Source organism: Eptesicus fuscus, chromosome 21 (assembly GCF_027574615.1).
Source record: "Eptesicus fuscus isolate TK198812 chromosome 21, DD_ASM_mEF_20220401, whole genome shotgun sequence".
NCBI classification, from domain to species: Eukaryota; Metazoa; Chordata; class Mammalia; order Chiroptera; family Vespertilionidae; genus Eptesicus; species Eptesicus fuscus.
The window spans coordinates 44,385,251-44,408,754 of record NC_072493.1 but is presented as its reverse complement, the minus strand read 5'-3'; the positions used below and the strand labels follow the sequence as shown (position 1 = coordinate 44,408,754).

General features: G+C 58.5%; 3 protein-coding genes across 7 annotated transcripts; all 3 read left to right on the top strand.

Annotated features, from left to right (window-relative positions):
- On the top strand, nucleotides 1–9,025 carry KLK12 (kallikrein related peptidase 12). 4 transcript variants are annotated; one of them, XM_054710431.1, is made up of 6 exons: nucleotides 1–254; nucleotides 4,035–4,090; nucleotides 4,922–5,081; nucleotides 6,125–6,384; nucleotides 7,288–7,421; nucleotides 8,657–9,025. In XM_054710431.1, the coding sequence occupies exons 2-6, from the start codon at nucleotides 4,054–4,056 to the stop codon at nucleotides 8,810–8,812; spliced, it is 747 nt and encodes a 248-aa protein (XP_054566406.1). In that variant the 5' UTR covers nucleotides 1–254; nucleotides 4,035–4,053; the 3' UTR covers nucleotides 8,813–9,025. The 4 variants fall into 4 exon arrangements, with proteins under 4 accessions (XP_054566406.1, XP_027985208.2, XP_027985207.2 ...); XM_028129407.2 differs by lacking the exon at nucleotides 1–254 and adding an exon at nucleotides 3,403–3,860 and having other exon boundaries at nucleotides 6,128–6,384; XM_028129406.2 differs by lacking the exon at nucleotides 1–254 and adding an exon at nucleotides 3,403–3,860.
- Nucleotides 9,026–10,179: 1,154 nt separating this feature from the next.
- LOC103297596 (kallikrein-11) lies at nucleotides 10,180–15,153 on the top strand. Of its 2 annotated transcripts, none has more exons than XM_028129416.2 (6): nucleotides 10,180–10,298; nucleotides 11,919–11,997; nucleotides 12,388–12,544; nucleotides 12,951–13,216; nucleotides 13,906–14,042; nucleotides 14,705–15,153. In XM_028129416.2, the coding sequence occupies exons 2-6, from the start codon at nucleotides 11,958–11,960 to the stop codon at nucleotides 14,855–14,857; spliced, it is 753 nt and encodes a 250-aa protein (XP_027985217.1). In that variant the 5' UTR covers nucleotides 10,180–10,298; nucleotides 11,919–11,957; the 3' UTR covers nucleotides 14,858–15,153. The 2 variants fall into 2 exon arrangements, with proteins under 2 accessions (XP_027985217.1, XP_008152532.1); XM_008154310.3 differs by lacking the exon at nucleotides 10,180–10,298 and adding an exon at nucleotides 11,084–11,163.
- A 2,485-nt stretch (nucleotides 15,154–17,638) lies between these two features.
- Nucleotides 17,639–22,373, top strand: KLK10 (kallikrein related peptidase 10). Its single transcript, XM_054710163.1, has 6 exons — nucleotides 17,639–17,764; nucleotides 18,116–18,223; nucleotides 18,931–19,111; nucleotides 19,911–20,185; nucleotides 20,876–21,009; nucleotides 21,791–22,373. Exons 2-6 carry the CDS (start codon nucleotides 18,130–18,132, stop codon nucleotides 21,941–21,943), a joined length of 837 nt encoding a protein of 278 aa, XP_054566138.1. The 5' UTR covers nucleotides 17,639–17,764; nucleotides 18,116–18,129; the 3' UTR covers nucleotides 21,944–22,373.
- The last annotated feature ends 1,131 nt before the right edge of the window (nucleotides 22,374–23,504 follow it).

The following is a 23,504-nucleotide window of genomic DNA, read 5'->3' as shown; positions in this document are numbered from 1 at the left end:
CGGGGAACACCCTTGTTTGTCCAGACACCTGTGCAGGAAAAAAGGGCCTATTCACGCAGGAGGACAGGAAGGAGAGCCAACAGAGGAGGAGGAAAAGCAGGAATGCGTGGCGTCCGGAAGCCGGGAGGGGAGCCGCCGGCCTGGGGAATGCTGCGGAAAGCCTGAGTGAGGACAGGAGAGGCCGGTGACCGCTGGGTTGCTCAACATGGAAGTCTGTGGAAACCCAGGGAGAGCGTGGCTGCAGGGGACCCGCAGTGAGTAGACCTCCATGGAGAAGGTTTGCTGGGAAGGATGGTAGGAAGACAGGGTGGTTAGGTGGAGCTTAGTTCTGATTAACTCTGTGGTCCCAGCAGAGCTTCAGGCACGTAGGCACCTCAGATTGTTTGTTGAGTGACTGACTGAATAAATGAATGAGCAGAGAATCGAGTGAGACAGGTGGAAAGATAGACAAAAAGATAAAGTTGTAGCATCAAGCCCTGACCGGTTTGGCTCAGTGGATAGAGCGTCGGCCTGCGGACTGAGGGGTCCTGGGTTCGATTCCGGTCAAGGGCATGTACCTTGGTTGCGGGCACATCCCCAGTAGGGGGTGTGCAGGAGGCAGCTGATTGATGTTTCTCTCTCATCAATGTTTCTAAGTCTATCCCTCTCCCTTCCTCTCTGTAAAAAAGCAATAAAATATATATATATATATTTAAAAAGTTGTAGCATCAAGTTGTAGCTGATATTTCTTCACATCTAAAGAAAAAAAAGAAGATTCTGTCATCGAAGTCAGCTCTGCACATTTTTACAATAAAGAAATTAACTTTCTCTGACTTATTTCACTTAGCATCATACCCTCCAGGTCCACCCATGTTGTCACAAATGATGTCTTCATTCTTTTTCATGGCCAAGTAATATTCTCCATTGTGTAAACGTATCACATCTTCTTTATCTAGTCACCTACTGATGGACAATTAACTGTAATTGAAAAATTAAAATGGAAAAAATTAAAATGCAATATATATACTGAGTGGCCAGATTATTATGACCACCCCATCAGTACTTCGTTGGGCCATCTTTTGCCTTCAATACTGCAGCGATTCTTCTTGGCATTGACTCCACGAGATGTTGAAAGGTGATGCGAGGAATCGGACACCATGCCTGATGAATAGCACTGTCCAGTTCTGTGAGATTTGATGGTTGTGGAACCAGCTGCCTGATGGCTCTTTTAACTTCGTCCCACAAATGCTCAATTGGATTGAGATCTGGTGATTGTGGGGGCCACCTAAGCAAGGTAAAGTCTCCCTCATGTTCTTGAAACCACTCCTGCACAATGCGAGCACCGTGGCATGGCGCATTGTCTTGTTGGAAGAAGCCATCTCCATTGGGATACGCCATCAACATGATAGATGAACTTACTTAGGTATGTTGTGCTATTCAGATGTTGTTCCACACGAATTAAAGGGCCCAGATCATGCCAGGAAAACATGCCCCAAACCTAACACTGCCCCCACCAGCTTGAAGGGTCGTACTCATGTACGTGGGGTGCATGCTTTCATGCTGTTTCCGCGAAATTCTCACTCTGCCATCTGCATGATACAACTGGAAACGTGATTCATTGGACCACATGACTTTTTTTCCAATGCTCGACTGTCCAATCCTTGTGTTCCTGTGCGAATTGGAGACGTTTTATCTTGGTAACTGCAGACAGCAGAGGTGTTCGAACAGGCCTTCAGCTTCCATATCCCATACAATGCCGTGTACGGCTAATTTGCCTACAAACGTCAGGTGGTCATGATAATCTGGCCACTCAGTGTATGTAAAAGCCTAAGCGACCATAACAACCAGATAACCAAACGACCTGTCGACCAGTCGCTATGATGATGCACTGACCACCAGGGGGCAGCCGCTCAATGCAGGAGCTGCCCCCTGGTGGTCAGTGCGCTCCCACAGCCAACCTCCTGTGGCCGGCCCTGATCGGCCCCAATAGCTGGCCAGGCCGAGGAACCCCACCTGTGCACGAATTCGTGCACCGGGCCTCTAGTATTTGGATAAGAATTAGCGATGCATTAGAGAGTATGCCTGGGTTCGAACTCCGGTTCGGCCACTGACCAGCTGAGTGTGTGTGACTTCATCGAGTGGCGCCTCAGTTTCCACATCCAGGGCCAGGTGTCGGGGTGGCTGAGTTCTCTCTGGGCCATGATGGTGCCCGAGGGTCAGGTGGGAGGCATGGGGACTTGAGAGCCCTGAGGGCTTCCTGGGGGAGTTGGCAAAGGTGCTCACAGCTGCAGGACAGCCCCTGTTCCCTGAGCCTCCAGCTGCAAGAAGTGGGAGTGGCTGTAGCCAGAAGCCACAAGCTGCTCATCTGTGTGTCAAACTGAACCACTGAGCCATCACCCTCATCCCCACTCCCCTCAGCCCCAGGCAGCCACGGATCTGCTTCTTGTCCCTATGGATTTGCCTATTTTGGATATTTCATATAAATGGGATCTTACAGCCTGAGCCGGTTTTGGCTCAGCCTATAGAGCTTTGGCCTGGGGACTGAAGGGTCTCAGGTTCGATTCCAGCCAAGGGCACATGCCCAGGTTGCGGGCTGGATCCCCAATAGGGGGCATGCAGGAGGCAGCCAGTCAATGATTCTCTCTCATCATTGATGTTCTCTCTCTCTCTCTCTTCCTCTCTGAAATCAATAAAATATATTTAAAAAGTATCTCTAGGGTCAGGCTCAGGAGCCTGAATTAAAAAAATTCACTTAGAGCCCTGGCCGGGTAGCTCAGTTGGTTAGACTCATTAGTCACCAGAGCCAAATATCAACAGTACAACAACTGAAATTTCTTTTGAGAGCCACATTTTTTTAACTTAAACTTCTTCTAACGCCACTTCTTCAAAATAGACTCGCCCAGGCCGTGGTATTCTGTGGAAGAGCCACACTCAAGGGGCCAAAGAGCACATGTGGCTCGCGAGCCGCAGTTTGCCGACCACGGGGTTAGAGCATTGTCCTGATACCGGTCAGGGCACATAGAAGAATCAACCAATGAATGCCTAAATACAATGAACAACAGATCTCTCTCTCTCTCTCTCTCTCTCTCTCTCTCTCTCTCTCTCTCTCTCTCAAAAATCAATAAATAAAAAGTAAAAAAATTTGGTTAGAATCGGACTTCCACAGAACCCAGGATGGAAACCCTCTCCTGCCCCTCCCGTGGCCTCTTGTGAAATCGCTTCCTTCCCCTCCCCTCCCCTTCTCTCTCCCAGCTTCTCTCTGCCTGGGCCCTCCTGCCTCTCACGTCCACCCTCCTGCCCTTTCCCTCACTGCGTGGGGAGGGGCCCTGGGGGCCCAGCGCCCCACCCTCCCTGAGCCTCGGTGTCACTGGGGTTGGGATTAGAACCCAGCTTCCAGATCACCTTGAGCCGCCAGCCGGAAGGGGTGGGTGGGCTGCCGGCTGGCTGGCTCGGAGAAGAGGGGAGACGGGCGGGTGGGGTCTGTCCCCCAGAGCCTGCCCCGGCCTGTCCCCTGCTCCCCTTTCTCCATGGAGCCGTGAAACTCAATTACATGCCATTAGAGTGAGGAAGCGTTTGTAGGGGATTAGAGGGCGCCCCACCCCGTGTCTTCCTGGTCCCCTTCCCTCAACCAGGAAATGGAATGGGCTGGAAGGAAGAGAGTTAAAAGCGGTGCCAGCTGCCAGTCTGGGGCAGAGGGACAGACGGAAGGAGGGGGACGGCGGGGAGGCATGACAGGTGGCTGAGAAGCCAGGTGGACAGGGGAGCACTGACTGGCCGGCAGGTGACAAGACAGGCAGGTAGGGTGACAGACAGATAACAGAGACACGGGCAGGCTGAACCGGCCACAGCCACATGGAGGACCCAGCAGGCAGAGAGACAAGGTGAGGAGGGGCCGCAGTCACAGGTGAGGGGGGACAGCGGGAGACGGGGAGAGAGGGGAAGCGGGCATCCCCTGTGCATGGAGCTGACGTGGGAAGGATGAGGGAGGGGGGAGAGAGGGAGGGAGGGAGGGCAAGGACAAGGGCCATTTCTGAGAATCCCCCACCTTTTCCCAGAACCTGGAGGTGGCCAGCCATGGGGCCCAGCATCCTTGTGCTCCTGTGTGTTATTGGTGAGTTCCCCAGGGGGAAGGAGAGTCCCTCCCTCCCCCACGAGGGGACCCCCATCTCTCCTCAGCTCTGGCCTCCATTCACCTCCAGCTCCCATCCCAGGGTCCTCTCACCCCTCCCACATCTTTTCATCCATCTCCCCTCTGTCTCTTCCTGCCACACAGTCTCAGTTCTCTATCATCTATCTATCTATCTATCTATCTGTCTATCATCTATCTATCTATCATCTATCTATCAATCATCTATCATCATCTATCTATCATCTATCTATCATCTATCTATCATCTATCTATATCTATCTATCATCTGTCTATCTATCATCTATCTATCATCTATCTATCATCTATCTATCATCTATCTATCTTCTATCATCTATCATCTATCATCTATCTGTCATCTGTCTATCATCTATCTATCATCTATATCTATCATCTATCTATCATCTATCTATCATCTATCTATCACCTATCTATCTGTCTATCTATCATCTATTTATCTATCTATCATCTATCTGTCTATCTATCATCTATCTATCATCTATCATCTATGAATCATCTATCTATCATCTATCTATCTATCTATCATCTACCTGTTTATCTGTCATCTGTCTATCAGCATCTCTCTCCGTTTCCCTCTTCCTCTCTGTATCCCTCGGGTGTAGCACTGTCCTTTGCTCTCCATCCTTAGGTGTCTCCCTGTGCCTGGCTCTGTCTTCCTCTCGCCTCCTTCTCTTTCTGGGTCTCAGCATCTTCGTGTCTCTCTCTTCCTGTCTCTGACCCACAACCTGTGCGGGTCTCTGACACCCTCTCTCTGGCCCGCACCCCCGTCCTCAGGGCTCAGCCACGGGGCCTCAGAGAAGATTTATAATGGCACGGAGTGTGATCCTCACTCGCAGCCTTGGCAGGCGGGGCTGTTTGAAGGTGCCAACCTGCGCTGTGGGGGGGTCCTCATTGACCGGAGGTGGGTCCTCACAGCTGCTCACTGCAGCGGCAGGTAAGCCCCCCCCCCCCGGCCCCTCCCCCCACCTGGCTCCCTTCCTGGAGTGGGCCGAGGAGGGTGATGGGGAGGGAGTGTCAAGGAGAAAGGAAATGGTCTTGTCACAAGAGACTCTGAGGTTAGACAAGGAGTAGGACTTCTTATTTTTATTTTTTAATTTTTTAAAAATATTTTTTTATTTTTTACATAGAGGAAGGGAGAGGGAGAGAGAGTTAGAAACATCAAGGATGAGAGAGAATCATTGATCAGCTGCCTCCTGCACGCCCCCTCACTGGGGATTGAGCCCGCAACCCAGGCATGTGCCCTTGACCGGAATCGAACCCAGGACCTTTCAGTCCGCAGGCCGACGCTCTATCCACTGAGCCAAACCGGTTAGGGCAGGAGTAGGACTTTTAAAACAATCGGCCTGGGTGGGGCTGGCTGGGGTGCAGGAGGGTGGGGGGCAGAGGAGGGGCCTGGAACCTGCCCACCCACCTCCTCTCGTTCCTTCGAGCCCCCTCCCTTCCTAGATGGCACCTGTCACCTGCCCCAGCCATTCCCTGACCGGGCTGGGCCCTGGGCCCACGTTTGATCCCAACTCTTTGTGCAGCCTCAGGGATCCAGCTGTAAAATGACAGGACTGGGCTTCCTGGGTCTGACCCTCCGCGTTTTATGCAAAAGGGAAGTGTCAGACACACAGAGATGGAGAGACGTGGGGACAGGGGGAGGCACGAGCAGGACAGAGAGCGGCCACACGGTGGACAGCGTGGACAGTCCAGGCAGCCTCCTAGGAGGTGGGGCCAGAGCTGGGTTGAAGTCTGACAGCTGTCCCTTCCCCTGTGGGCCTCACCAGCTAAGAGAATCAGAAGGGGACACAGATGCAGGGACATGGGGGGTGGGGGGAGGGACTGGGGTGATAGAGATAGAGACCAAGAGACTGAGAGACAGCACCTTAGAGAACAAGGGCGAATGAATGAGGGACCGAAATGATGACCTGAGCCGGAGGCAGGAGGGCCTGGGAGTCTGGGGCAGCCCACCTGCTGAGCCACCGTAACCCCTAGCAGGTACTGGGTGCGCCTGGGGGAACACAGCCTCAGCCACCTGGACTGGACGGAACAGATCCGGCGCAGCGGCTTCTCCGTCACCCACCCCAGCTATGAGGGCGCGCAGAGGAGCCACGAGCATGACCTGCGGCTTCTGAGGCTGGGCACCCCCGCCCGCCTGACCCGCAGCGTCCAGCCCCTGGCCCTGCCCACCACCTGTGCAGCAGCTGGCACCGAGTGCCACATCTCCGGCTGGGGCACCACCAACCGACCGTGGAGTAAGCCGGCCCTGGGGTCAAGGGTCAAAATGGGCAAAAGTCTGGGTGTAGGGTGAGAGGTCACCAGTCACCCCATCTCAGGGGAAGGATGGTTAAAGGGCCAAACAGCAGGATTATAGTTTGGGGTTGGAGATCATGGTGGATCAGGCCTTGAGGGTCAAAGTGGTTAAGGGGTTGGGTTGGGTATGGAGTCAGAAGTCCTGGGTCAGGGAGGATGTGGTTAGAGGTCAGAGGGCTGTCGGGGATCATCCGACTGGAGCAAAAGTCATGTATAAAAAATAGGATCAGGGGTTGGTCAACGTCATTGAAGAGTTGAGGCCATGGGATCCATATGTTGTAGAAGCTGGCCACAATCTCAGGATGGGGTCATCGGTCTGGGACTGGAAGCCATAGGGTGTAGAGTGTGGAGGCAGAGGCTAAGGGTCATGGAGTCAGGGTTCAAATAACCTAGGATCAGAGGTCACCTTGGAGTAGAGACCAGTGATTTAGAGGAAGCAGAACTGAGGTTGGAGCATAAGGTGAAGACAAGGAATACGGGGTCAGGAGATAGAAGACATGAGGTCCAGTTGGAATGAAAGGACGATAAGACTGAAGGTCGAAGGTCACACAGTAGCTGAAACGAGAGGAGGAGGCCAGGTCCGGATTCACGGTATCTGAGGCTGGAGGCACACGGAGGGTCTAGAGTTAGGACACTCAACGTTAGAGGTTAAAGGTCCGGGAACTGGGCCCATGGGCTGGGGTCAAGGGTCATGATGGCATCAAGTCATCCGTCTAAAGTTTGGAGGTTTGAGGGTTCTAGTGGAGTCACAGGGAGGGGACAGGGCAGCTTTGGACTGAGCTTCCTTGAGAGGAGGGACGTGGGGGGCTCTGGGGGGACCGGCAGCACCCATCTTCCACCCCCAGGCCCATTCCCAGACAAGCTGCAGTGCCTCAACATCTCCATCGTCTCCAGCGCCATCTGCCGCGCCGTGTTCCCCGGGAGAATCACGGACAACATGGTGTGCGCGGGCGGCAACATGGGAAAGGATGCCTGCCAGGTGAGCAGGTGCAGGCGAGGCATGGCCACCCGGGACGGGGACCAGGGGGCGGAGGAGGGGGACATGGGGAGGGTGAGTCAGGGAAAGGGGGTAGGGGAGAAAGATGAGGTCAGAAAGAAGGGGAGGCACAGCACCAGGGAGCGGGGCAGAACAGGAGGAAGAGCCAGGGAAGGGAGGACAGAGAGAGGGAGGGTGGGCAGAGAGAAGAGAGGGAGATGGGGGGGAGTGAAGGAGCAGCCGGTATGTGGGGCGCTCAGGTAGGTAACCTACTCCCTCTCCAGTTCTGAGTCTTCCCCACACCGTCCCAGGTGAGAGATTCCAGGAGGGAGGCAGGAAAGGGGGTGGGGGAGCGCTCAGCCTCACATTCTGCTTACCTTCCCTCTTGGGTCCTCCAGAGAGGAGGCCTGCCCCACCCTACCGACCAGGGCCCCAGCCTACTGCCCTTCAGAGAACTCTTTATGGAGTCCCGCCCTCCTTTGCTGCGATTGGTTGTTGGTGCCCAGGCCCTCTTCCCTCATTGGTCAGGGCCCCTGCCATTGTTCTTTTCTTTTAAAATATCTATTTTATTGATTTCAGAGAGGAAGGGAGAGAGAGAGAGAGAAACATCAATGATGTGAGAGAATCATCGATTGGCTGCCTCTTGCACGCCCCCTACTGGGGCTCGAGCCCACAACCCAGGCATGTGCCCTTGGCCAGAATCGAACCTGGGACCTTTCAGTCTGCAGGCTGACACTCTATCCACTGAGCCAAACCAGCTAGGGCTCTGCCATTGTTCTTGAGGGAACTCTCTACCCTGTGGGGAGCTCTCAGCCTCACATCCTGCTTACCTTGCCCTCTTGGGTCCTCCAGAGAGGAGACCTGCCCCACCCTACCGGCCAAGGGCCCCAGCCTACTGCCCTTCAGAGAACTCTTTATGGAGTCCCGCCCTCCTTTGCTGCGATTGGTTGTTGGTGCCCACGCCCTCTTCCCTCATTGGCCAGGGCCCCTGCCATTGTTCTTGAGGGAACTCCTACCCTTTGTGGAGACCCGCCCACCTTCCCTGAGTCTGGGAACAGTGTGTTCCCTGTTGTTCAGTCATGGCTGTTGTCCCTCGGGCACTGGGCTGTGCTCTTTCTCTGACAACCAGGTTGGGAGCCACTGTCCTCAAGGCCCAGACATGGCTTGAGGAGAGGACAACGGCAACAGGGTTTCTCCCCTATTCAGGCCTTTGCTCCTTTCCCCCCTTTTCCTTCCAGGGTGACTCCGGCGGCCCCCTGGTGTGCGGAGGAGTCCTTCAGGGTCTGGTGTCCTGGGGGTCCGTGGGGCCTTGCGGCCAAGAAGGCATCCCGGGAGTCTACACCAATATTTGCAAATATGTGGACTGGATCCTGGGGGTCATCAAGAACAACTGACGGCCCCCTCTACCTCCACCCCCTCCTCGGCTTGGGGGCCACTCTGACCCCCGGAATGCCAACACCCTCTCCATCGCCAACCCCAGCTCTCACTCTTCTTGGTCTGGGACATCTCCTTCCCAGAACTCCACCTCCAGCCAGCCCCCTTCTAAGACCCACGGTTCAGGGAGGAGGGAGTGTGGGACCATTTGGAATAAATATAACTCGCCAAGGGGTGGTGTCTGTCTGTCTGTCTGTCTGGTATCCCCGTGCTGGTTGAGAATGGAGGGAGGCCTCCTTCGTTCCCCTCCTCACTGGTGTAGAAATAGGGATCTCAGATGCGGAGCGTTTTCCAACAGGAATAGAGTAGAACAAGTTACTTACAACAATAAAAATAAGGGACCTTTTTCTCCATCGGACACAACAGGAACAGGAACCAAGCCCTTATAAGCTTTTTAAGGGCTCATACGCATAAGGACCTGAAAAGGGGGGGGGGGGGGCGGAGGAATTTACTGGTTGCAAAATACCAAACCACAACTGTGAAATCAAAATTCGTGACCATTTAATTAAATGCCTATAAAATGTAACATCCCCACAACCAGCCAATGGCAACTTGCTTCTGCGGGAGTCGAGCACACGTTCTATTATTTAAAAAAATATATATATTTTATTGACTTTTACAGAGAGGAAGGGAGAGGGAGAGAGAGTCAGAAACATCGATGAGAGAGAAACATCAATCAGCTGCCTCCTGCACACCTCCTACTGGGGATGTGCCCACAACCAAGGTACATGCCCTTGACCGGAATCGAACCTGGGACCCTTGAGTCCGCAGGCCGACGCTCTATCCACTGAGCCAAACCGGTTAGGCTTAGGGCCATACGTTCTATTATTTAACAATTGCACGTGGCATGTGGGTTTGTTTTCGTGCTGACGATGGAAGGCCGGAGGACCCAGCCTATGTCTTCGAATCGTCCTGCCCAGCCCCGTGGGTTCTGTCCTCACTGCCTCTCCAGGAGGTGCAGGGAGAACTTGTCCGCACTGACTGGAAGAGGAATTTGAGGTGTGATCATGACAGCTGTGGGAACATGGGCTGAGAACCTTCTGTCCTTGGCTCTCTTGAACTCCTCATCCCAACCCCCCAAGGCAGGGCTGTCCCCCCCGCCCCCTACACACACACACACACACACACACACACACACACACACACCCCTCCAGGTCACAGATGAAGAAACTGAGCCTCACTGGGGTGGAGTCCCCTGTCCCACGTCACCGTGCTAGCCAGAGGCAGAGCCGAGGTCTGGGGCCAGGGCTGGCTGCTGGCAGAACCCAGGCCTACCTACCTGGCAATCCTGCTCCGCATCTGGTTAGAGGAGAGAGGAGGGCATGACAGGAAGCAGATCGGCCCGATAACAAGCCCGAAGACGTCGGGGTTGTCACTCGACTCTGCAGACCAGGAAATCGAGGTGGCTCAGATCTGGGAAGGCATCGGACCCAGGTCACACAGCCAGTAAGTGCCTCAGCCGGATGCCAAGGCCCCTGGGGGGTTCCCCACGGACTCAGACTCGGGGTGGAGAGAGGGGGTGGGTGGGCAGAGGGAAGGGTGGGCAGGGGAGCCCTCATTTCCCATTCTCGGGCCTCGACTCCCACAGGCCCCGACCTGCCTCCCCCACCCTCCTGTCCTGCCCCTGCGCCTGGCAACAGCCCCACCTCTGGGACGCCCCAGTTCCCCCTTTCCTCGGAATGGAGAAGGGAGGGGCCCAAAGGAGGCCAGGGGCCCACAGGGGCTCGAGCTGTGGGGCGGGAGGGGCAGGCCCAAGAGGAGATGAGGTAGAAGAGGGTTAAGAGACAGAGGGAGAGAAAGGGAAAGACGGACAGAGGGAGGGACAGAGGGAGGGAGGGAGGCAGAGACAGGCTCCAAGAAGGACAGAGCCTGTGGGGAGAGCCTGGGAGATGCAAACAGGGGACAGAGGGAGACAGAAAGCCACAGACACGGATGAACGACACGCACGCAGAATTACGGAGAGGCGGCCGGCGACAGGGGAGGGGAGAGAGACTCGGAGCGACAGGGCAGGATGCAGGCAGGCAGGTGGATGGACCGGCCGAGAAACCCTGAGCAGCAGAGAGAAGAGGGGCTTGGAGAGGTGACAGAGGCGGGCAGGCGGGCGGCAGCGTCGTCGCCCAGGCCCTGCGCCTGTCTGGGTAGGGCCCCCCCCCACACCCCGCCCCCAAGGCAATAAGGCAGGGCTGGGAGGCCCCGTCATCCGGGCCACCCCCTACGACTGCCAGCCTGCCCCAGCCTGTCACAGCTGCCACCACCACCACCACCACCACCACCACCACCGTGGGTCCCGGGAGCCCCAGCTCCAGAGCCTGTGAGTCTGGGAGGGACAAGAAGCCCCCGGCATCCAGGTGGTACCAGACAGAGAGCCCCAGGCCTCCTGGTCTCGGCCCTGTTTCTCCCTCTGCTCTGTCCTAGGCTTGGGGGGCGGGGGCGGGGAGGGGGGGACTCTCTGTTTCTCTCTCTGCCTCTCCAACCGGCCGCCGCCAATCTCCGTGACTTCTGGCTCCAGCCTCTGTCCCTGAGTCCAGCCCTCCACCTCTGCCCCTGTTGGCCAGGGCAGCTGAGGACACAGGCTCTCCCTGGGACCAGCCCCTCCCAGCTCCGTCCAGTGCCCTTCCAAGGGGCTGGGGTGCAGCAGGGTCCCAAACACCATCCCCGGCCGAGCCCCCCCCCCCCCCCTGCACTCCCAGAAAAACCCGTGAAGGGCCCATGTCCCCCTGGGTGGTTCCTGAATGGTGCCAGGTCCTCCTGCCCCAAGCTCTTGGGGCCGGCCAGCTGTCAGGTGGGCAAGGAGAAAACATGCTCCAAAGGGAACCTCAGGGGTTCAGAGGTCGACGTGAAACCAGGCAAAGCCTCCCCCGGCCGCCAGCAGCTTCTGTCTGAGATCTGGTCCCTCCAAGGCCACCTCCAAAGATTCATGTCAAGGTCGGGGTGCTGTGAGGACAGAACAAGGGGATTCTTTTAGCCCTGCTGTTTCTCCCTGGGGACAGTCAGAGCAGGCGAGGGGGAGGGGGAAGGGCCGGAACCAGCCCGCAGTCCCCCATGTGCCCCCCTCCTTGCTTCCAGAAGCACCTGGGGCCTGCCCTCCTCCCCCCGCGCCAGGCCATGACGATTCTGCGATTACTCATGCTTGCTCTGGTGACAGGTACGGTGGGCGATGGGGAAGGGCAGCGGCCTCCCTCTCAAACCTCCAGCGTCCCCCAACCCTCCGTGTCTAGAGGGCATCCGGATGGGTCTATGAGCCAGAATGAGGCCTTGGCTGCAGCAGGTGTCACCCCTTTAGATGCTAGAATGGGGAGAGGTCCAGGAGGGCCCCAGGGGAGGGGCCAGGGCCGCCGGGCTGGAGTGGGAGGCAAAGAGCTCAGGACAGTGGCTATTGGCCAACCGCCATGTCAATCATCCAATGCCCAGCCTGTCCATACAATGCATCCCAGCGGGACACTAGGCGGGGGAGGAGGGGCCCAGACACCCCCCTCCCTCTCTCCTGGGAGTCCTCTCATGCCTGAGCCCCCTCTTTTGCCCCCACCCCCTCCAGGGCATGTAGGGGGAGAGACGAGGATCATCAAGGGGTACGAGTGTTCTCCTCATTCCCAGCCCTGGCAGGTGGTTCTGTTCCAGAAGACACGTCTGCTCTGCGGGGCAACCCTCGTCGCCCCCAAATGGCTCCTGACAGCGGCTCACTGCCTCAAGCCGTGGGTGCGGGGGCTGGGGCGGGGCTGGGAGGGGGCTGGAGGTGGAGATTTGCATGGAGAGGGGCTTGGTGCTGGGGAGAATGTGCATGCGGTGAGAAAGGTGGGGTGGAGATGGGTACAGAGGTGGGGCTGAGTTGGCGTTGGTGATGGGGAGCCACTGGGGATTGAGGCGGGAGGGATGGACGACGTTGGAACTGGGACGGGGTTGGGTATGGGGCTGGGTGCTGGCTGCTGGGTGGGGGTGTAGTTTGGAAGGGGGCTTCGATGGGACCCAGGGGTGAGGTTGGAAGTGGAGGTGTGGTCCTTCATTCCCCTCATGTCCCCCCCCCCCCAACCCCGTGCCTCTGACCCCACCTCCCGTCTCTCCTTCTCCTTCCACCTCTGACCATCATCTCTCCCACCTCAGCCAATACATAGTCCACCTGGGGATGCACAGCCTGCATCGACAGGATGGCTGGGAGCAGACCCGAAGGGCCACGGAGTCCTTCCCACACCCGGACTTCAACAACAGCGTCCCCAACAAGGACCACCGCAATGACATCATGCTGGTGAAGATGGCGTCACCAGCCATCATCACCTGGGCCGTGCGCCCCCTCAAGCTGTCGTCGCGCTGCGTCGCCCCGGGCACCCGCTGCCTCATCTCCGGCTGGGGCACCACGTCCAGCCCCCAGTGTAGGCGCTCCGCCCGGGGGGAGGAGGGGTGCGCGGTGGGGGCAGGGTGGTCACGACTGAGGAACGGCGGGAGACGGGAAGAACCTTCCCAAATGAGTCCTAGTGATCAAAGAGGGGGCTACCTTTTGGTGTCAGTGGTGGGATCAGGTGAAAGGAGACGTGGGAAGTCAGGGCCGGGGGTGGGAGGAGACAGGCGTTTGGGGCCTTAGACTCCGACGACAGAGGTGCAGTCCCAGACCCACACTTGCTGTCCTAGGACCGTAGGCAAGCGGCCTCACCTCTGTCCACCTTAAGGTTTTCTCTATAAAATGAGAACCGTCACACCCCACCAGGCTGGATTAGAGGTCCTGTGTCTAGAGCCGTGGTCGGCAAACTGCAGCTCGTGAGCCAGATGCGGATCTTTGGCCCCCTGAGTGTGGCTCGTCCACAAAATACCAAGGCCTGGGCGAGCCTATTTTGAAGAAGTGGTGTTAGAAGGAGTTTACGTTTAAAAAATGTGGCTCCCAAAAGAAATTTCAATCGTTGTCCTGCTGTTGACTCATGAGTTTGCCGACCACTGGTCTAGAGCAACGAATGGTTACTGCTGGCCGTCAGTGAGCGCAGGGACTGGGTTCAGAGCGAGCCCTGCAGTGCGGGGCACGGAGCCAGGAGGCTCTCATGTTCCACACCCCTTCCTGCCATTTCCACAGTGCACCTGCCCCACACCTTGCGATGTGCCAACATCACCATCATTGATCACAAGGAGTGTGAGAACGCCTACCCGGGCAACATCACGGACAGCATGGTGTGCGCCAGCGTGCGGGAGGAAGGCAAGGACTCGTGCCAGGTCAGAGGGCAGGGCCTGGGTCTCCAACCTCCGTCGTGTCTTCATCGACACCCACCACCCCCCACCTCTTCCCTAACAGCACACCCAGCACCTTCCCCTCTCCCAGTCTCATCCTAGCTCTACCCCCACCCCCTCACCCCTTGTCCATGCTTTCTGCTGCCCCAAATCCATCTCCATCTCCGACTCCCTATGCCCACCCCAACCATCCCCAAATCCGTTTTCTTTTTCTTTAAATATGCTTTTATTGATTTCAGAGAGGAAGGGAGAGAGAGAGAGAGAGAGAGAGAGAGAGAGAGAGAGAGAGAGAGAAACATCAGTGATGAGAGAGAGCCATGGATGGGCTGCCCCCTGCACGCCCCACACTGGGGATCGAGCCCACAACCTGGGCATGTGCCCTTGACCGGGAATCGAACCGTGACCTCCTGGTTCATAGATGGACGCTCAACCACTGAGCCACGCCGGTCGGGCCCCAACTCCATTTTCCACCCTAACCCCCATCTTTGTTCTTACCCATAACTCCAGCCTCATCCTCAACCCCCTCCTCCGTCTCTACCACACGACCCCACCCCATCCCCACCTCTCCCTGACCCCACGCCCAGCACCTTCCCCTCCCCCAAGGCCTCTCATTCCCGCTGATGGGTTTTCTCTCTCCTGGTCCCCAGGGTGACTCTGGAGGCCCGCTGGTCTGCAATGGGTCTCTCCAAGGCATCATCTCCTGGGGTCAGGACCCCTGTGCCGTCAGCAGAAAGCCCGGCGTCTACACAAAGGTCTGCAAATACGTGGACTGGATTCACGAGACGATGAAGAACAACTAGCCGGCACCGGCTCGCCAGCCTCACCCACATCCCGTCCGTGCGTGCGTGGCGACGTGCCGCCTGTTCCTTCTGCTCCTCACGAAGCCTGGGCCAGGACCCCTCCACTCGTCCTTTGGGCTTCCTTGGCCAGATAGATGCCGACGCGCAATAAGCAACTTGTCGGAACGAATGAGACCGGAATTCATTAACTTGGGACTCTGGGGGGGATTGTTGGGTAGCTGTTTGGTTCACGGTTGTATCCCCAGCCCCAAAGACAGTTCCTGGCACAAGATTTCAATAAATATTTAGGACATGGATGGCTCTCCTGAGTGCTTAGCTGGGTGCCAGACCCCGGTCCAAGGGCTTTTACAGGTATCAGTGAATATACCCTGAACCAACGCCTAAGGAGGTCGTGCTATTATTATTATTACTAGAGGCCCGGTGCATGAAATTCGTGCATGGGAGGGGGTCATGCACCCAGCCTGAACCCTCTCACAATCGGACATCCCTCTTGCAATCCGAGACCGCTGGCTCCTAACTGCTTGCCTGCCTGCCTGCCTGCCTGATCACACCTAACCACTCTGCCTGCCTGCCTGATCACCCCTAACTGCTCTGCCTGCCTGCCTGATCACACCTAACCACTCTGCCTGCCTGCCTGATCTCCCCTACCCACTCGGCCTGCCTGCCTGATTGCCCCTAACCGCTCTGCCTGCCTGATCGACCCTAACTGCTCTGCCTGCCTGCCTGATTGCCCCTAACCGCTCTGCCTGCCTGATCGACCCTAACTGCCTCTGCCTTGGCCCCGGGCTGCCGTGGCTTTGTCTGGAAGGACATCCAGAATGATGTCTGGAAGGTCGTTTGGCTGTCAGTTCTAATTAGCATATCACACTTTTATTATTATAGATTATTATACCTATTTTGCAGATGAGGAGACTGAGGCACAGTGAAATGAAGTCACTGGCTCATGGTCACAAAGCCAGTAAGTAGAAAAGACAGGAGTCTGACACAGGGGTGATTTCCTCACAGAGCCCTACTGCCTTGAGACTCGGTTTCCTTAACTGTCAAGCCGCGCATACGCCTTGGACCCCAGCACGTGAGGTGGGTCTGCGTGCACATAGTGAACACTGAACGAAAGGGAGCTCTCATGGCTTTGTTTCCAACCTCGGTGAGAGGTCGCAGGCCAATCCATTAGCCCCGTGGTCGGCAAACCGCGGCTCGCGAGCCACGAGCGGCTCTTTGGCCCCTTGCGTGTGGCTCTTCCACAAAATACCACGGCCTGGGCGAGTCTATTTTGAAGAAGTGGCGTTAGAAGGAGTTTAAGTTTAAAAAATTTGGCTCTCCAAAGAAATTTCAATCGTTGCACTGTGGATATTTGGCTCTGTTGACGAATGAGTTTGCCGACCACTGCGTTAGCCACTAACCACGTGCGACTTTAAAAGTACGCTTTCGTGGATTTTTAGAGAGTTGGGGAGGGAGGGAGCTGGAAACATCCTTGAGAGTGAGACTCTGATCGGCTGGCCCCTGCACAGCCCCCACTGGGGATGGGGCATGTGTCTTGACCAGGAATCGAACCAGCGACCTCTTGGTGCATGGGCCGACGACGCTCGACCACTGAGCCACACCGGCCGGGTGTGACTCTAAATTACATGAAATCAGAAATGCCATTCTTCCGTCCCCTGTGACACATCGCACCTGTGGCCGGTGGCCGCCCGGTTGGGCAGCACCCACGGAGCACCGCGTGGCCGCAGGAAGTTCGCCTGGACAGCGCTGAGCCCGGCGGCCTCTGGAAGGAACTCGCTCCTCACTGGAGAAGTTGCTGGGTCAACAGCCCAGCACTGGGCTCTTCCCAGGATTCTGCTCTCCTGGCAGGGGAGGGAGCCGGCAGGAGGAGGAAGCGCCCGGAGCTGGGACTGGGGCCTCCTGGTTGTTAGGCGGACTTGCTGCGTGACCTCCCCTGAGTCACGGCCCTCTCTGAGCCTCCCATCCCTCACCCCGAAATGAGGAAGCTGGCTGCGGGGCTGTGGACACCTCTTGCAGCCTCCGGTGATTCATGGGCCTGCCTGTCACCTGCAGACACACGGATGGCAGGGAGGGTGTGAAGGGACCACACATGGGGATGACAGGGAGTGCCCGCCTGCCTCTCCCTCCCCCAGCACACGGGCTTGGTCACTGCGACACACACCAAGTCCACCGCTCTGGCTGCGGGGGAGGGGGTGGCGTGCTGAGGGGGGCTCCAGCAGAGAGCACCCCTCTGGGCCTTGTCTCCACCTCCTCGCCCTCGGTCTCCCCATTTTCCTTTTCCTGTTTTGTGTCTGTGAGTGTCTCGGTGGCTCCTACTCTGTCCTTCAACCTCTCTTATCTCTGCCTCCCTCTCTCCCTGGCAGCCTGCTGGCTTTTCCTTACGTGGTCACCCAGGTATGCGTCTCCCTGCTTATTTATTTTCCCAGGTCTGCGTCTCCCTGTTTATTTATTTTCCCAGGTCTGCGTCTCCCTGTGTATTTTCTTCTCTCCTGCTCTCTTGTCACTCATCTCGAACCCGCGCTCCCCGCCACCCTCCGGCTCCCCGGGCACCCTCTCTCCCCATCTGGGAAGACTCCTTGGAACAAGGAGACTGAGGGACATCCCCAAGGAAGCCGGGTCCCAAAGGGGGTGTTTGGGACATTGGGAGAAGCCTGTGTTCCCGGCCCCTCCCAGAGCAGGAATCTGAGGCCCAGGTTGAATGCCAGCCGCACCCACGGAATAATTAGGGAGAGGGAAAGGGAGGGGGCCAGGCCCGGGGGCAGGGTGGGGAAGTTTCCGGGCTCTCGGAGGTTAAAAGGGAAGGCCCGGCCAGGGGTCCCTGGGCAGAGGATCCGGCGGCCCGCACGACCAGCAGGAACACTTCTGGGTCACCATCTCCTCCTCCACCTCCTCCTCCACGACAACCAGGTGAGACCAGGTGCACCTCACTCTGGTTCGGGACCCCGAACCCCGGGCCGGAGCCCTGCTGGAGCCTGGTTTCCCTCCAGACCCCCAGCCTCGCGGGGAAGGAGGCGCAGCCCCGCCAGGAGGGCGCTCCCCGCGGGCGCAGGAGGGCGCGGCCGGAGCATCATTAAGATAATTGCGCCCTTGACCGCTGTCCCGGCCGGATTGGCCCCTCCGCCTGCCCCTGGGGTTGTGGCCTCAGGTTACACGGGTCCCGCGGGCTGGGGGGTGGGGGCCAGGCTGGCGGACGGGCGCTGCGGGATGAGGGTCTTTGTTAGGGCACCTGTTTTAACCAGCCTCCCCCCGCACCCCCAGCCCAGGTCCTGGCCATGAGACCCCAGCACCTCCACCTCCCCGCCGCCTCGGGCGCCCGGGCCCCGGCCAAGCTGCTGCTGCTGCCGCTGCTGATGGCGCAACTCTGGGGTGAGGCGGGGGTCAGGGCTCGCGGGAGGCGCCGAGACGGGGCGACGGGAGAGTGAGCTCTCACCACCCACCCCCGCATCCGCTCCCGCCCGGGCCCGGGGACCCCGCGTGCAGCCAGCGGTCCCGAGCAGGCCCCACCCCCAGCCGCGCCCCCTCGCCTAGCTCTGCGGGGGATGCCGCGCCCCGTTGTGGCCCCGCCCCGCAGGCCGCCCGCATCCACCCGCCCCCCCCCCCCTTTCCTTCCTGCGTCCTCTCCTCGCCCCTAACTCCGCCGGGTGCTAATTCTGTCCCCTCACCCGGGCTCTGTTCGGCCCCGGTCCCTCCTCACTCCGCCCTGTTTGATCCCAAGTCTGGCCTTAGCCCCCCTTCTCCCGCCCGTTGCGTTATTCCCACGCCTAACCCCCACGCACCGCGCCCCGCGTCCGAGCCCCGCCCCCTCCGTCCCTGCCCCCCCCAGACCCATCCTGCTGGGTCCCCTTTCGCCACTCCGCCCGCTCCCCGCCTTCTTCCCCTTTCACGCCCCTTTCCTTCGCCCACTTCCATTAGGTTCCCGCATGACCCCCGCCCCCCACTTCCCACTTTCTCCCGGGTTCTGGCTGCGCCCCTCAGCCCCACCCCCTGCTCCGTCCCGCGGCCGCGCTCGCTCGGACGCCAAACCCTGCCCTTGCCCGGCGCTGCCCGCCCTGATCGCCCCCTCCTTTCCCCAGCTGCAGAGGCGGTGTTCCCCCAAAACGTCACGGCTTTGGACCTCGAGGCCTCAGGCGCCCCGTGCGCGCGCGGCTCGCAGCCCTGGCAGGTCTCCCTCTTCAGCGGCCTCTCGTTCCACTGCGCGGGGGTCCTGGTGGACAAGAGCTGGGTGCTCACGGCCGCGCACTGCGGGAACAACAAGTAGGGAGCTGCTCGGGACGGCGCGGGGGTCGCGGTGGAGGCAGGCCCGAGGGAGGGGGCGGGGGGGGGGGGGGCCTGGGGCATTGGAGGGTCTGGTGCTGTCCCGGCTCCGTGTGGGGTCAGCCCGAGATGGGCTGCGCAGTGGCCGCCAGGGGGCAGTGTGGTCCTCAGCATTTCTGGGCCCGTCCATCACCTCCGTCCACCAGATTCCCCCTGGGTTCCAGTTAGGTGTCGAGAGTTGTGTCCAACAGACAGCGGTCAAGGAATTTCGCACTAAAAGAAATGGTTCATTTCATGAGTCCCTATTGAGGGAAACAGAAAGGTGGGCCCCTAGCAGAAGTCAGGGACCCTCCCATGTCCCCAGTTCTCCTCTCTTCCACTCACTCCTCCTCCCTCGGACTCAGGAGTCCAGGCCCCCAGCCCCGCCTCCCTCAGACCCAGGAGTCCAGGCCCCCAGCCCCTCCTCCCTCAGACCCAGGAGTCCAGGCCCCCAGCCCCTCCTCCCTCAGACCCAGGAGTCCAGACCCCCAGCCCCTCCTCCCTCAGACCCAAGAGTCCCAGCCCCCAGCCCTCAGCCCCTCCTCCCTCAGACCCAGGAGTCCAGGCCCCCAGCCCCTCCTCCCTCAGACCCAGGAGTCCAGGCCCCCAGCCCCTCCTCCCTCAGACCCAGGATTCCAGGCCCCCTTCTAGGATCCAGGTGTCTACCTCCACCCCACTGCCTGTGCCCTCCTTCCCATGGACTCAGTCCTGTTTCCGTCTCTACAAAGGCTTTGCCTCCATGTGGCTCTTCCCTCCCCAGGCAGCTGTGGGCTCGCGTTGGGGATGACCACCTGCTGCTTCTGCAGGGCGAGCAGCTCCGCAGAACCACGCGCTCTATCGTGCACCCCAAATACCACCACGGCTCAGGCCCCATCCTGCCGAGACGCACGGATGAGCACGACCTCATGCTGCTGAAGCTGGCCCGGCCGGCCGTGCTCGGGTCACGAATCCAGACCCTGCGCCTGCCCTACCGCTGCGCCCAGCCTGGAGACCAGTGCCAGGTGGCTGGCTGGGGCACCACGGCCCACCGGAGAGGCAAGAGCTGGGGGCCCTGTATCTTGGGCAAGAGGGGCTGGAGGTCTGGACTCCTGGGTCTGAGGGAGGAGGGGCTGGAGGTCTGGACTCCTGGGTCTGAGGGAGGAGGGGCTGGGGGCCTGGACCACTGGGTCTGAGGGAGGAGGGGCTGGGGGTCTGAACTCCTGGGTCTGAGGGAGGAGGGGCTGGGGGTCTGGACTCCTGGGCCTGAGGGAGGAGGGGCTGGGGGTCTGGACTCCTGGGTCTGAGGGAGGAGGGGCTGGGGGTCTGGACTCCTGGGTCTGAGGGAGGAGGGGCTGAGGGCTGGACTCCTGGGTCTGAGGGAGGAGGGGCTGGGGGTCTGGACTCCTGGGTCTGAGGGAGGAGGGCTGGGGGTCTGGACTCCTGGGTCTGAGGGAGGAGGGGCTGGGGGTCTGGACTCCTGGGTCCGAGGGAGGAGGGGCTGGGGGTCTGGACTCCTGGGTCTGAGGGAGGAGGGGCTGGGGGTCTGGACTCCTGGGTCTGAGGGAGGAGGGGCTGGGGGCCTGGACTCCTGGGTCTGAGGGAGGAAAGTTGGGGGCGGGGCTCCTGGGTCTGAGGGAGGAGGGCTGGGGCCGGGGCCCTGGGATGGGAACAGTCTGGGTGTCTGGACGCCTGGGTCCTGGAGCACTGGGGCTGGACCCCGGGGAACCTGGTGTTTTCTCCCATCAGTGAAGTACAACAAGGGCCTGAGCTGCTCCGGGGTCACCATCCTGAGCCCCAGGGAGTGTGAGGTCTTCTACCCGGGCGTCGTCACCAACAACATGCTGTGTGCGGGACTGGACCAGGGCCAGGACCCCTGCCAGGTAGGGCCTGCCCGGGGAGGGCCTCTGACTGGGGCAGTGAGCAGAGGGAGGTGATGGGGGAGCAGAGGGTCTGCCCTCGTCCCCTACCCCCCAGCCACACATCATCCCCCATCTCAGCTTCATCCCTGTCAACAAAACCTGGTCCAAACCTACATGCACATTGTATGAGTTTATTGGAGTCAAAATTTTGAGGACATGCCAGGAAGCGAGACCTCCACGGACTGAGAAAATGCCCCGGAGAAACGCAGCTTTGCAGTTGATTCCATACGTTCAGAATCGAAGGAGAGGAGTGAGCAGGGCTGCCCGGCATCCACTGGTGGGGGATGAGGGAGGCGGGAGAAAGCACAGCAGGGAAATCTTCCAGGCGTGGGTGCACTGAGTGGCCAGATTATTATGCATTCAGAGATCATAATAATCTGGCCACTCAGTGTATATATTGATTTCAGAGAGGAAGGGAGAGGGAGAGAGAGATAGAAACATCAAAGATGAGAAAGAATCATTGATTGACTGCCTCCTGCACACCCCCTACTGGGGATCAAGCCCGCAACCCGGGCACGTGCCCTTGACTGCAATTGAACCCAGGACCTTTCAGTCCACAGGCCCATGCTCTATCCACTGAGCCAAACCGGCTAGGACCCCACCCCACTTTATACTTAATTCCAGCCCCAACCCAACCCCCTCTCTATCCCAGACTCTTTCTCCCCCACCACAACCCCAGTCCCCCAAGCGGCAGCCCTCACATTGGTGTATGTGTCCGACCTCTCCTCCCTCCTCCCCGCAGAGTGACTCCGGTGGCCCCCTGGTCTGCGATGAGACCCTGCAGGGCGTCCTGTCCTGGGGCGTTTACCCCTGCGGCTCCGCTCAGCATCCGGCCGTCTACACGCAGATCTGCAGATACACCTCCTGGATCGAGAGAACCATTCGCTCCAACTGACCCCGCGACTCCTTCCCCATCTCACATCCTTCCTGACCCGCGACTCCTTCCCCATCTCACATCCTTCCTGTACGGTCGCTGGACGTTCCCCCCTCGCCCCACCCAAAGCTCTGCCACCCATCCTTTCCAGCCAGCACCTCTCCTCTTCCCGCATCCTCCTCCCCGCTGGAGTGCAGGAAGCGGGAGCCCGAGCGAGGCCGGGAAGCCAGCCTCTGAGAGAAGTTATCAGTCGCCCAGCCTGGCTTCCTCGACCACCGTTCTCTGCTGTGTGACCTTGGGCAAGCCAGAGACCTCTCTGGGCTTCCGTGTCCACCTGGAAAATGAAGACAAAGAAGTGCCTACCTCGTAGACGTGTTGTGAGGAAACCGTGATAACGCGTGTGTATGTGTGTAGATCATGATGGTCATTCTCAGTAAAGCATGACATGGCATGTGGTGGTGTGATCCGTGAACAGGTCCTGGTGACAACATGTGCGACTCTGAGTCTTGGAGAGAAAAGCACAGGGGTAGTCCCCAATCCTACCCCCCCCAACCCTCCCCCTGACACACACACCCCAGGGGTCCCCGTTCCTCAGGGCTGATGGGAACATCACACAGCCCACCTCCCTCGGAAGTTCCGTGAAGCACCCCCAAACCATTTCCTTCCTCCCTCCCATTGTGTCCCACGCCTGGGTCCACCCAACACCAGTTGGTCCTGGACAGCAGGAGCTGGCCCGCCTTTTATTTATTTTTATTTTTTAAAAAATATATTTTATTGAATTTTACAGAGAGGAAGGGAGAGGGATAGAGAGTTAGAAACATCGATGAGAGAGAAACATGGATCAGCTGCCTCCTGCACACCCCCCACCGGGGATGTGCCCGCAACCAAGGTACATGCCCTTGACTGGAATCGAACCTGGGACCCTTCAGTCCACAGGCCGAGGCTCTATCCACTGAGCCAAACCGGTTAGGGCTGGCCTGGCTTTTAGTCATTTGGTACCTTCTTTGTCTTCCTGGGGCCTCTGGAACACAAGAGACCTCACCCTGTCTCCACCCCAGCCTCCAAGGCCAGGGGAGCGTCCCTCACCTTAATCGCTAAGCTCCCAAAAAGAGCCTCCCTCTGAAATGTAGGGGAACAATATTTTTAAATTTCTTTATTGATGAAGGTATTATATATGTGTCCTTCTCCCCCCGTTGCCCCCCTCCACCCCCGTAGGGGAAATGTTTTTCTGTTTTTTCCATCCAATGGAATCCCTTCACCAACCAAGAGCTGCAATTCCAGCTCACCACCGCCCCCCCACCCCCGTCCAATGCCCATAACCCAAGTCCAAGGCCATCCTTCACAGCCCCATCCCAAAACGCCTTTGGGATTTTTTGCTCTGAAAGTGTGTGCAGAAGGGTGCTTTTCCTCGCTCTGAAACTGTCTCTGTGTAAATATTCCTATACCTGGGGTGGGGGAGGGGGGCAGAGATAATACACAGAATGTGGGCAAAGCTAACATGGTCTTGCATCTCCACTTAGCCTGGCGTTTGGAGTGGTAACATCAGCTGACCCCATGCACAACAGGAATTTTCCATCCAGCA

Excerpts from the sequence above, each read along its gene's own strand:
- KLK12 (XM_028129406.2), top strand. The coding sequence starts at position 3,832 with ATGGAGGACCCAGCAGGCAGAGAGACAAG. Across the intron at positions 6,385-7,287 it reads CACCACCAACCGACCGTGGA|GCCCATTCCCAGACAAGCTG; the intron begins GTAAGCCGGCCC and ends TTCCACCCCCAG. Across the intron at positions 7,422-8,656 it reads TGGGAAAGGATGCCTGCCAG|GGTGACTCCGGCGGCCCCCT; the intron begins GTGAGCAGGTGC and ends TTTTCCTTCCAG.
- KLK10 (XM_054710163.1), top strand. The coding sequence starts at position 18,130 with ATGAGACCCCAGCACCTCCACCTCCCCGCCGCCTCGGGCGCCCGGGCC. Across the intron at positions 19,112-19,910 it reads GCGCACTGCGGGAACAACAA|GCAGCTGTGGGCTCGCGTTG; the intron begins GTAGGGAGCTGC and ends TTCCCTCCCCAG. Across the intron at positions 21,010-21,790 it reads AGGGCCAGGACCCCTGCCAG|AGTGACTCCGGTGGCCCCCT; the intron begins GTAGGGCCTGCC and ends TCCTCCCCGCAG.
- LOC103297596 (XM_028129416.2), top strand. The coding sequence starts at position 11,958 with ATGACGATTCTGCGATTACTCATGCTTGCTCTGGTGACAG. Across the intron at positions 12,545-12,950 it reads GCGGCTCACTGCCTCAAGCC|CCAATACATAGTCCACCTGG; the intron begins GTGGGTGCGGGG and ends CTCCCACCTCAG. Across the intron at positions 13,217-13,905 it reads CACCACGTCCAGCCCCCAGT|TGCACCTGCCCCACACCTTG; the intron begins GTAGGCGCTCCG and ends CCATTTCCACAG.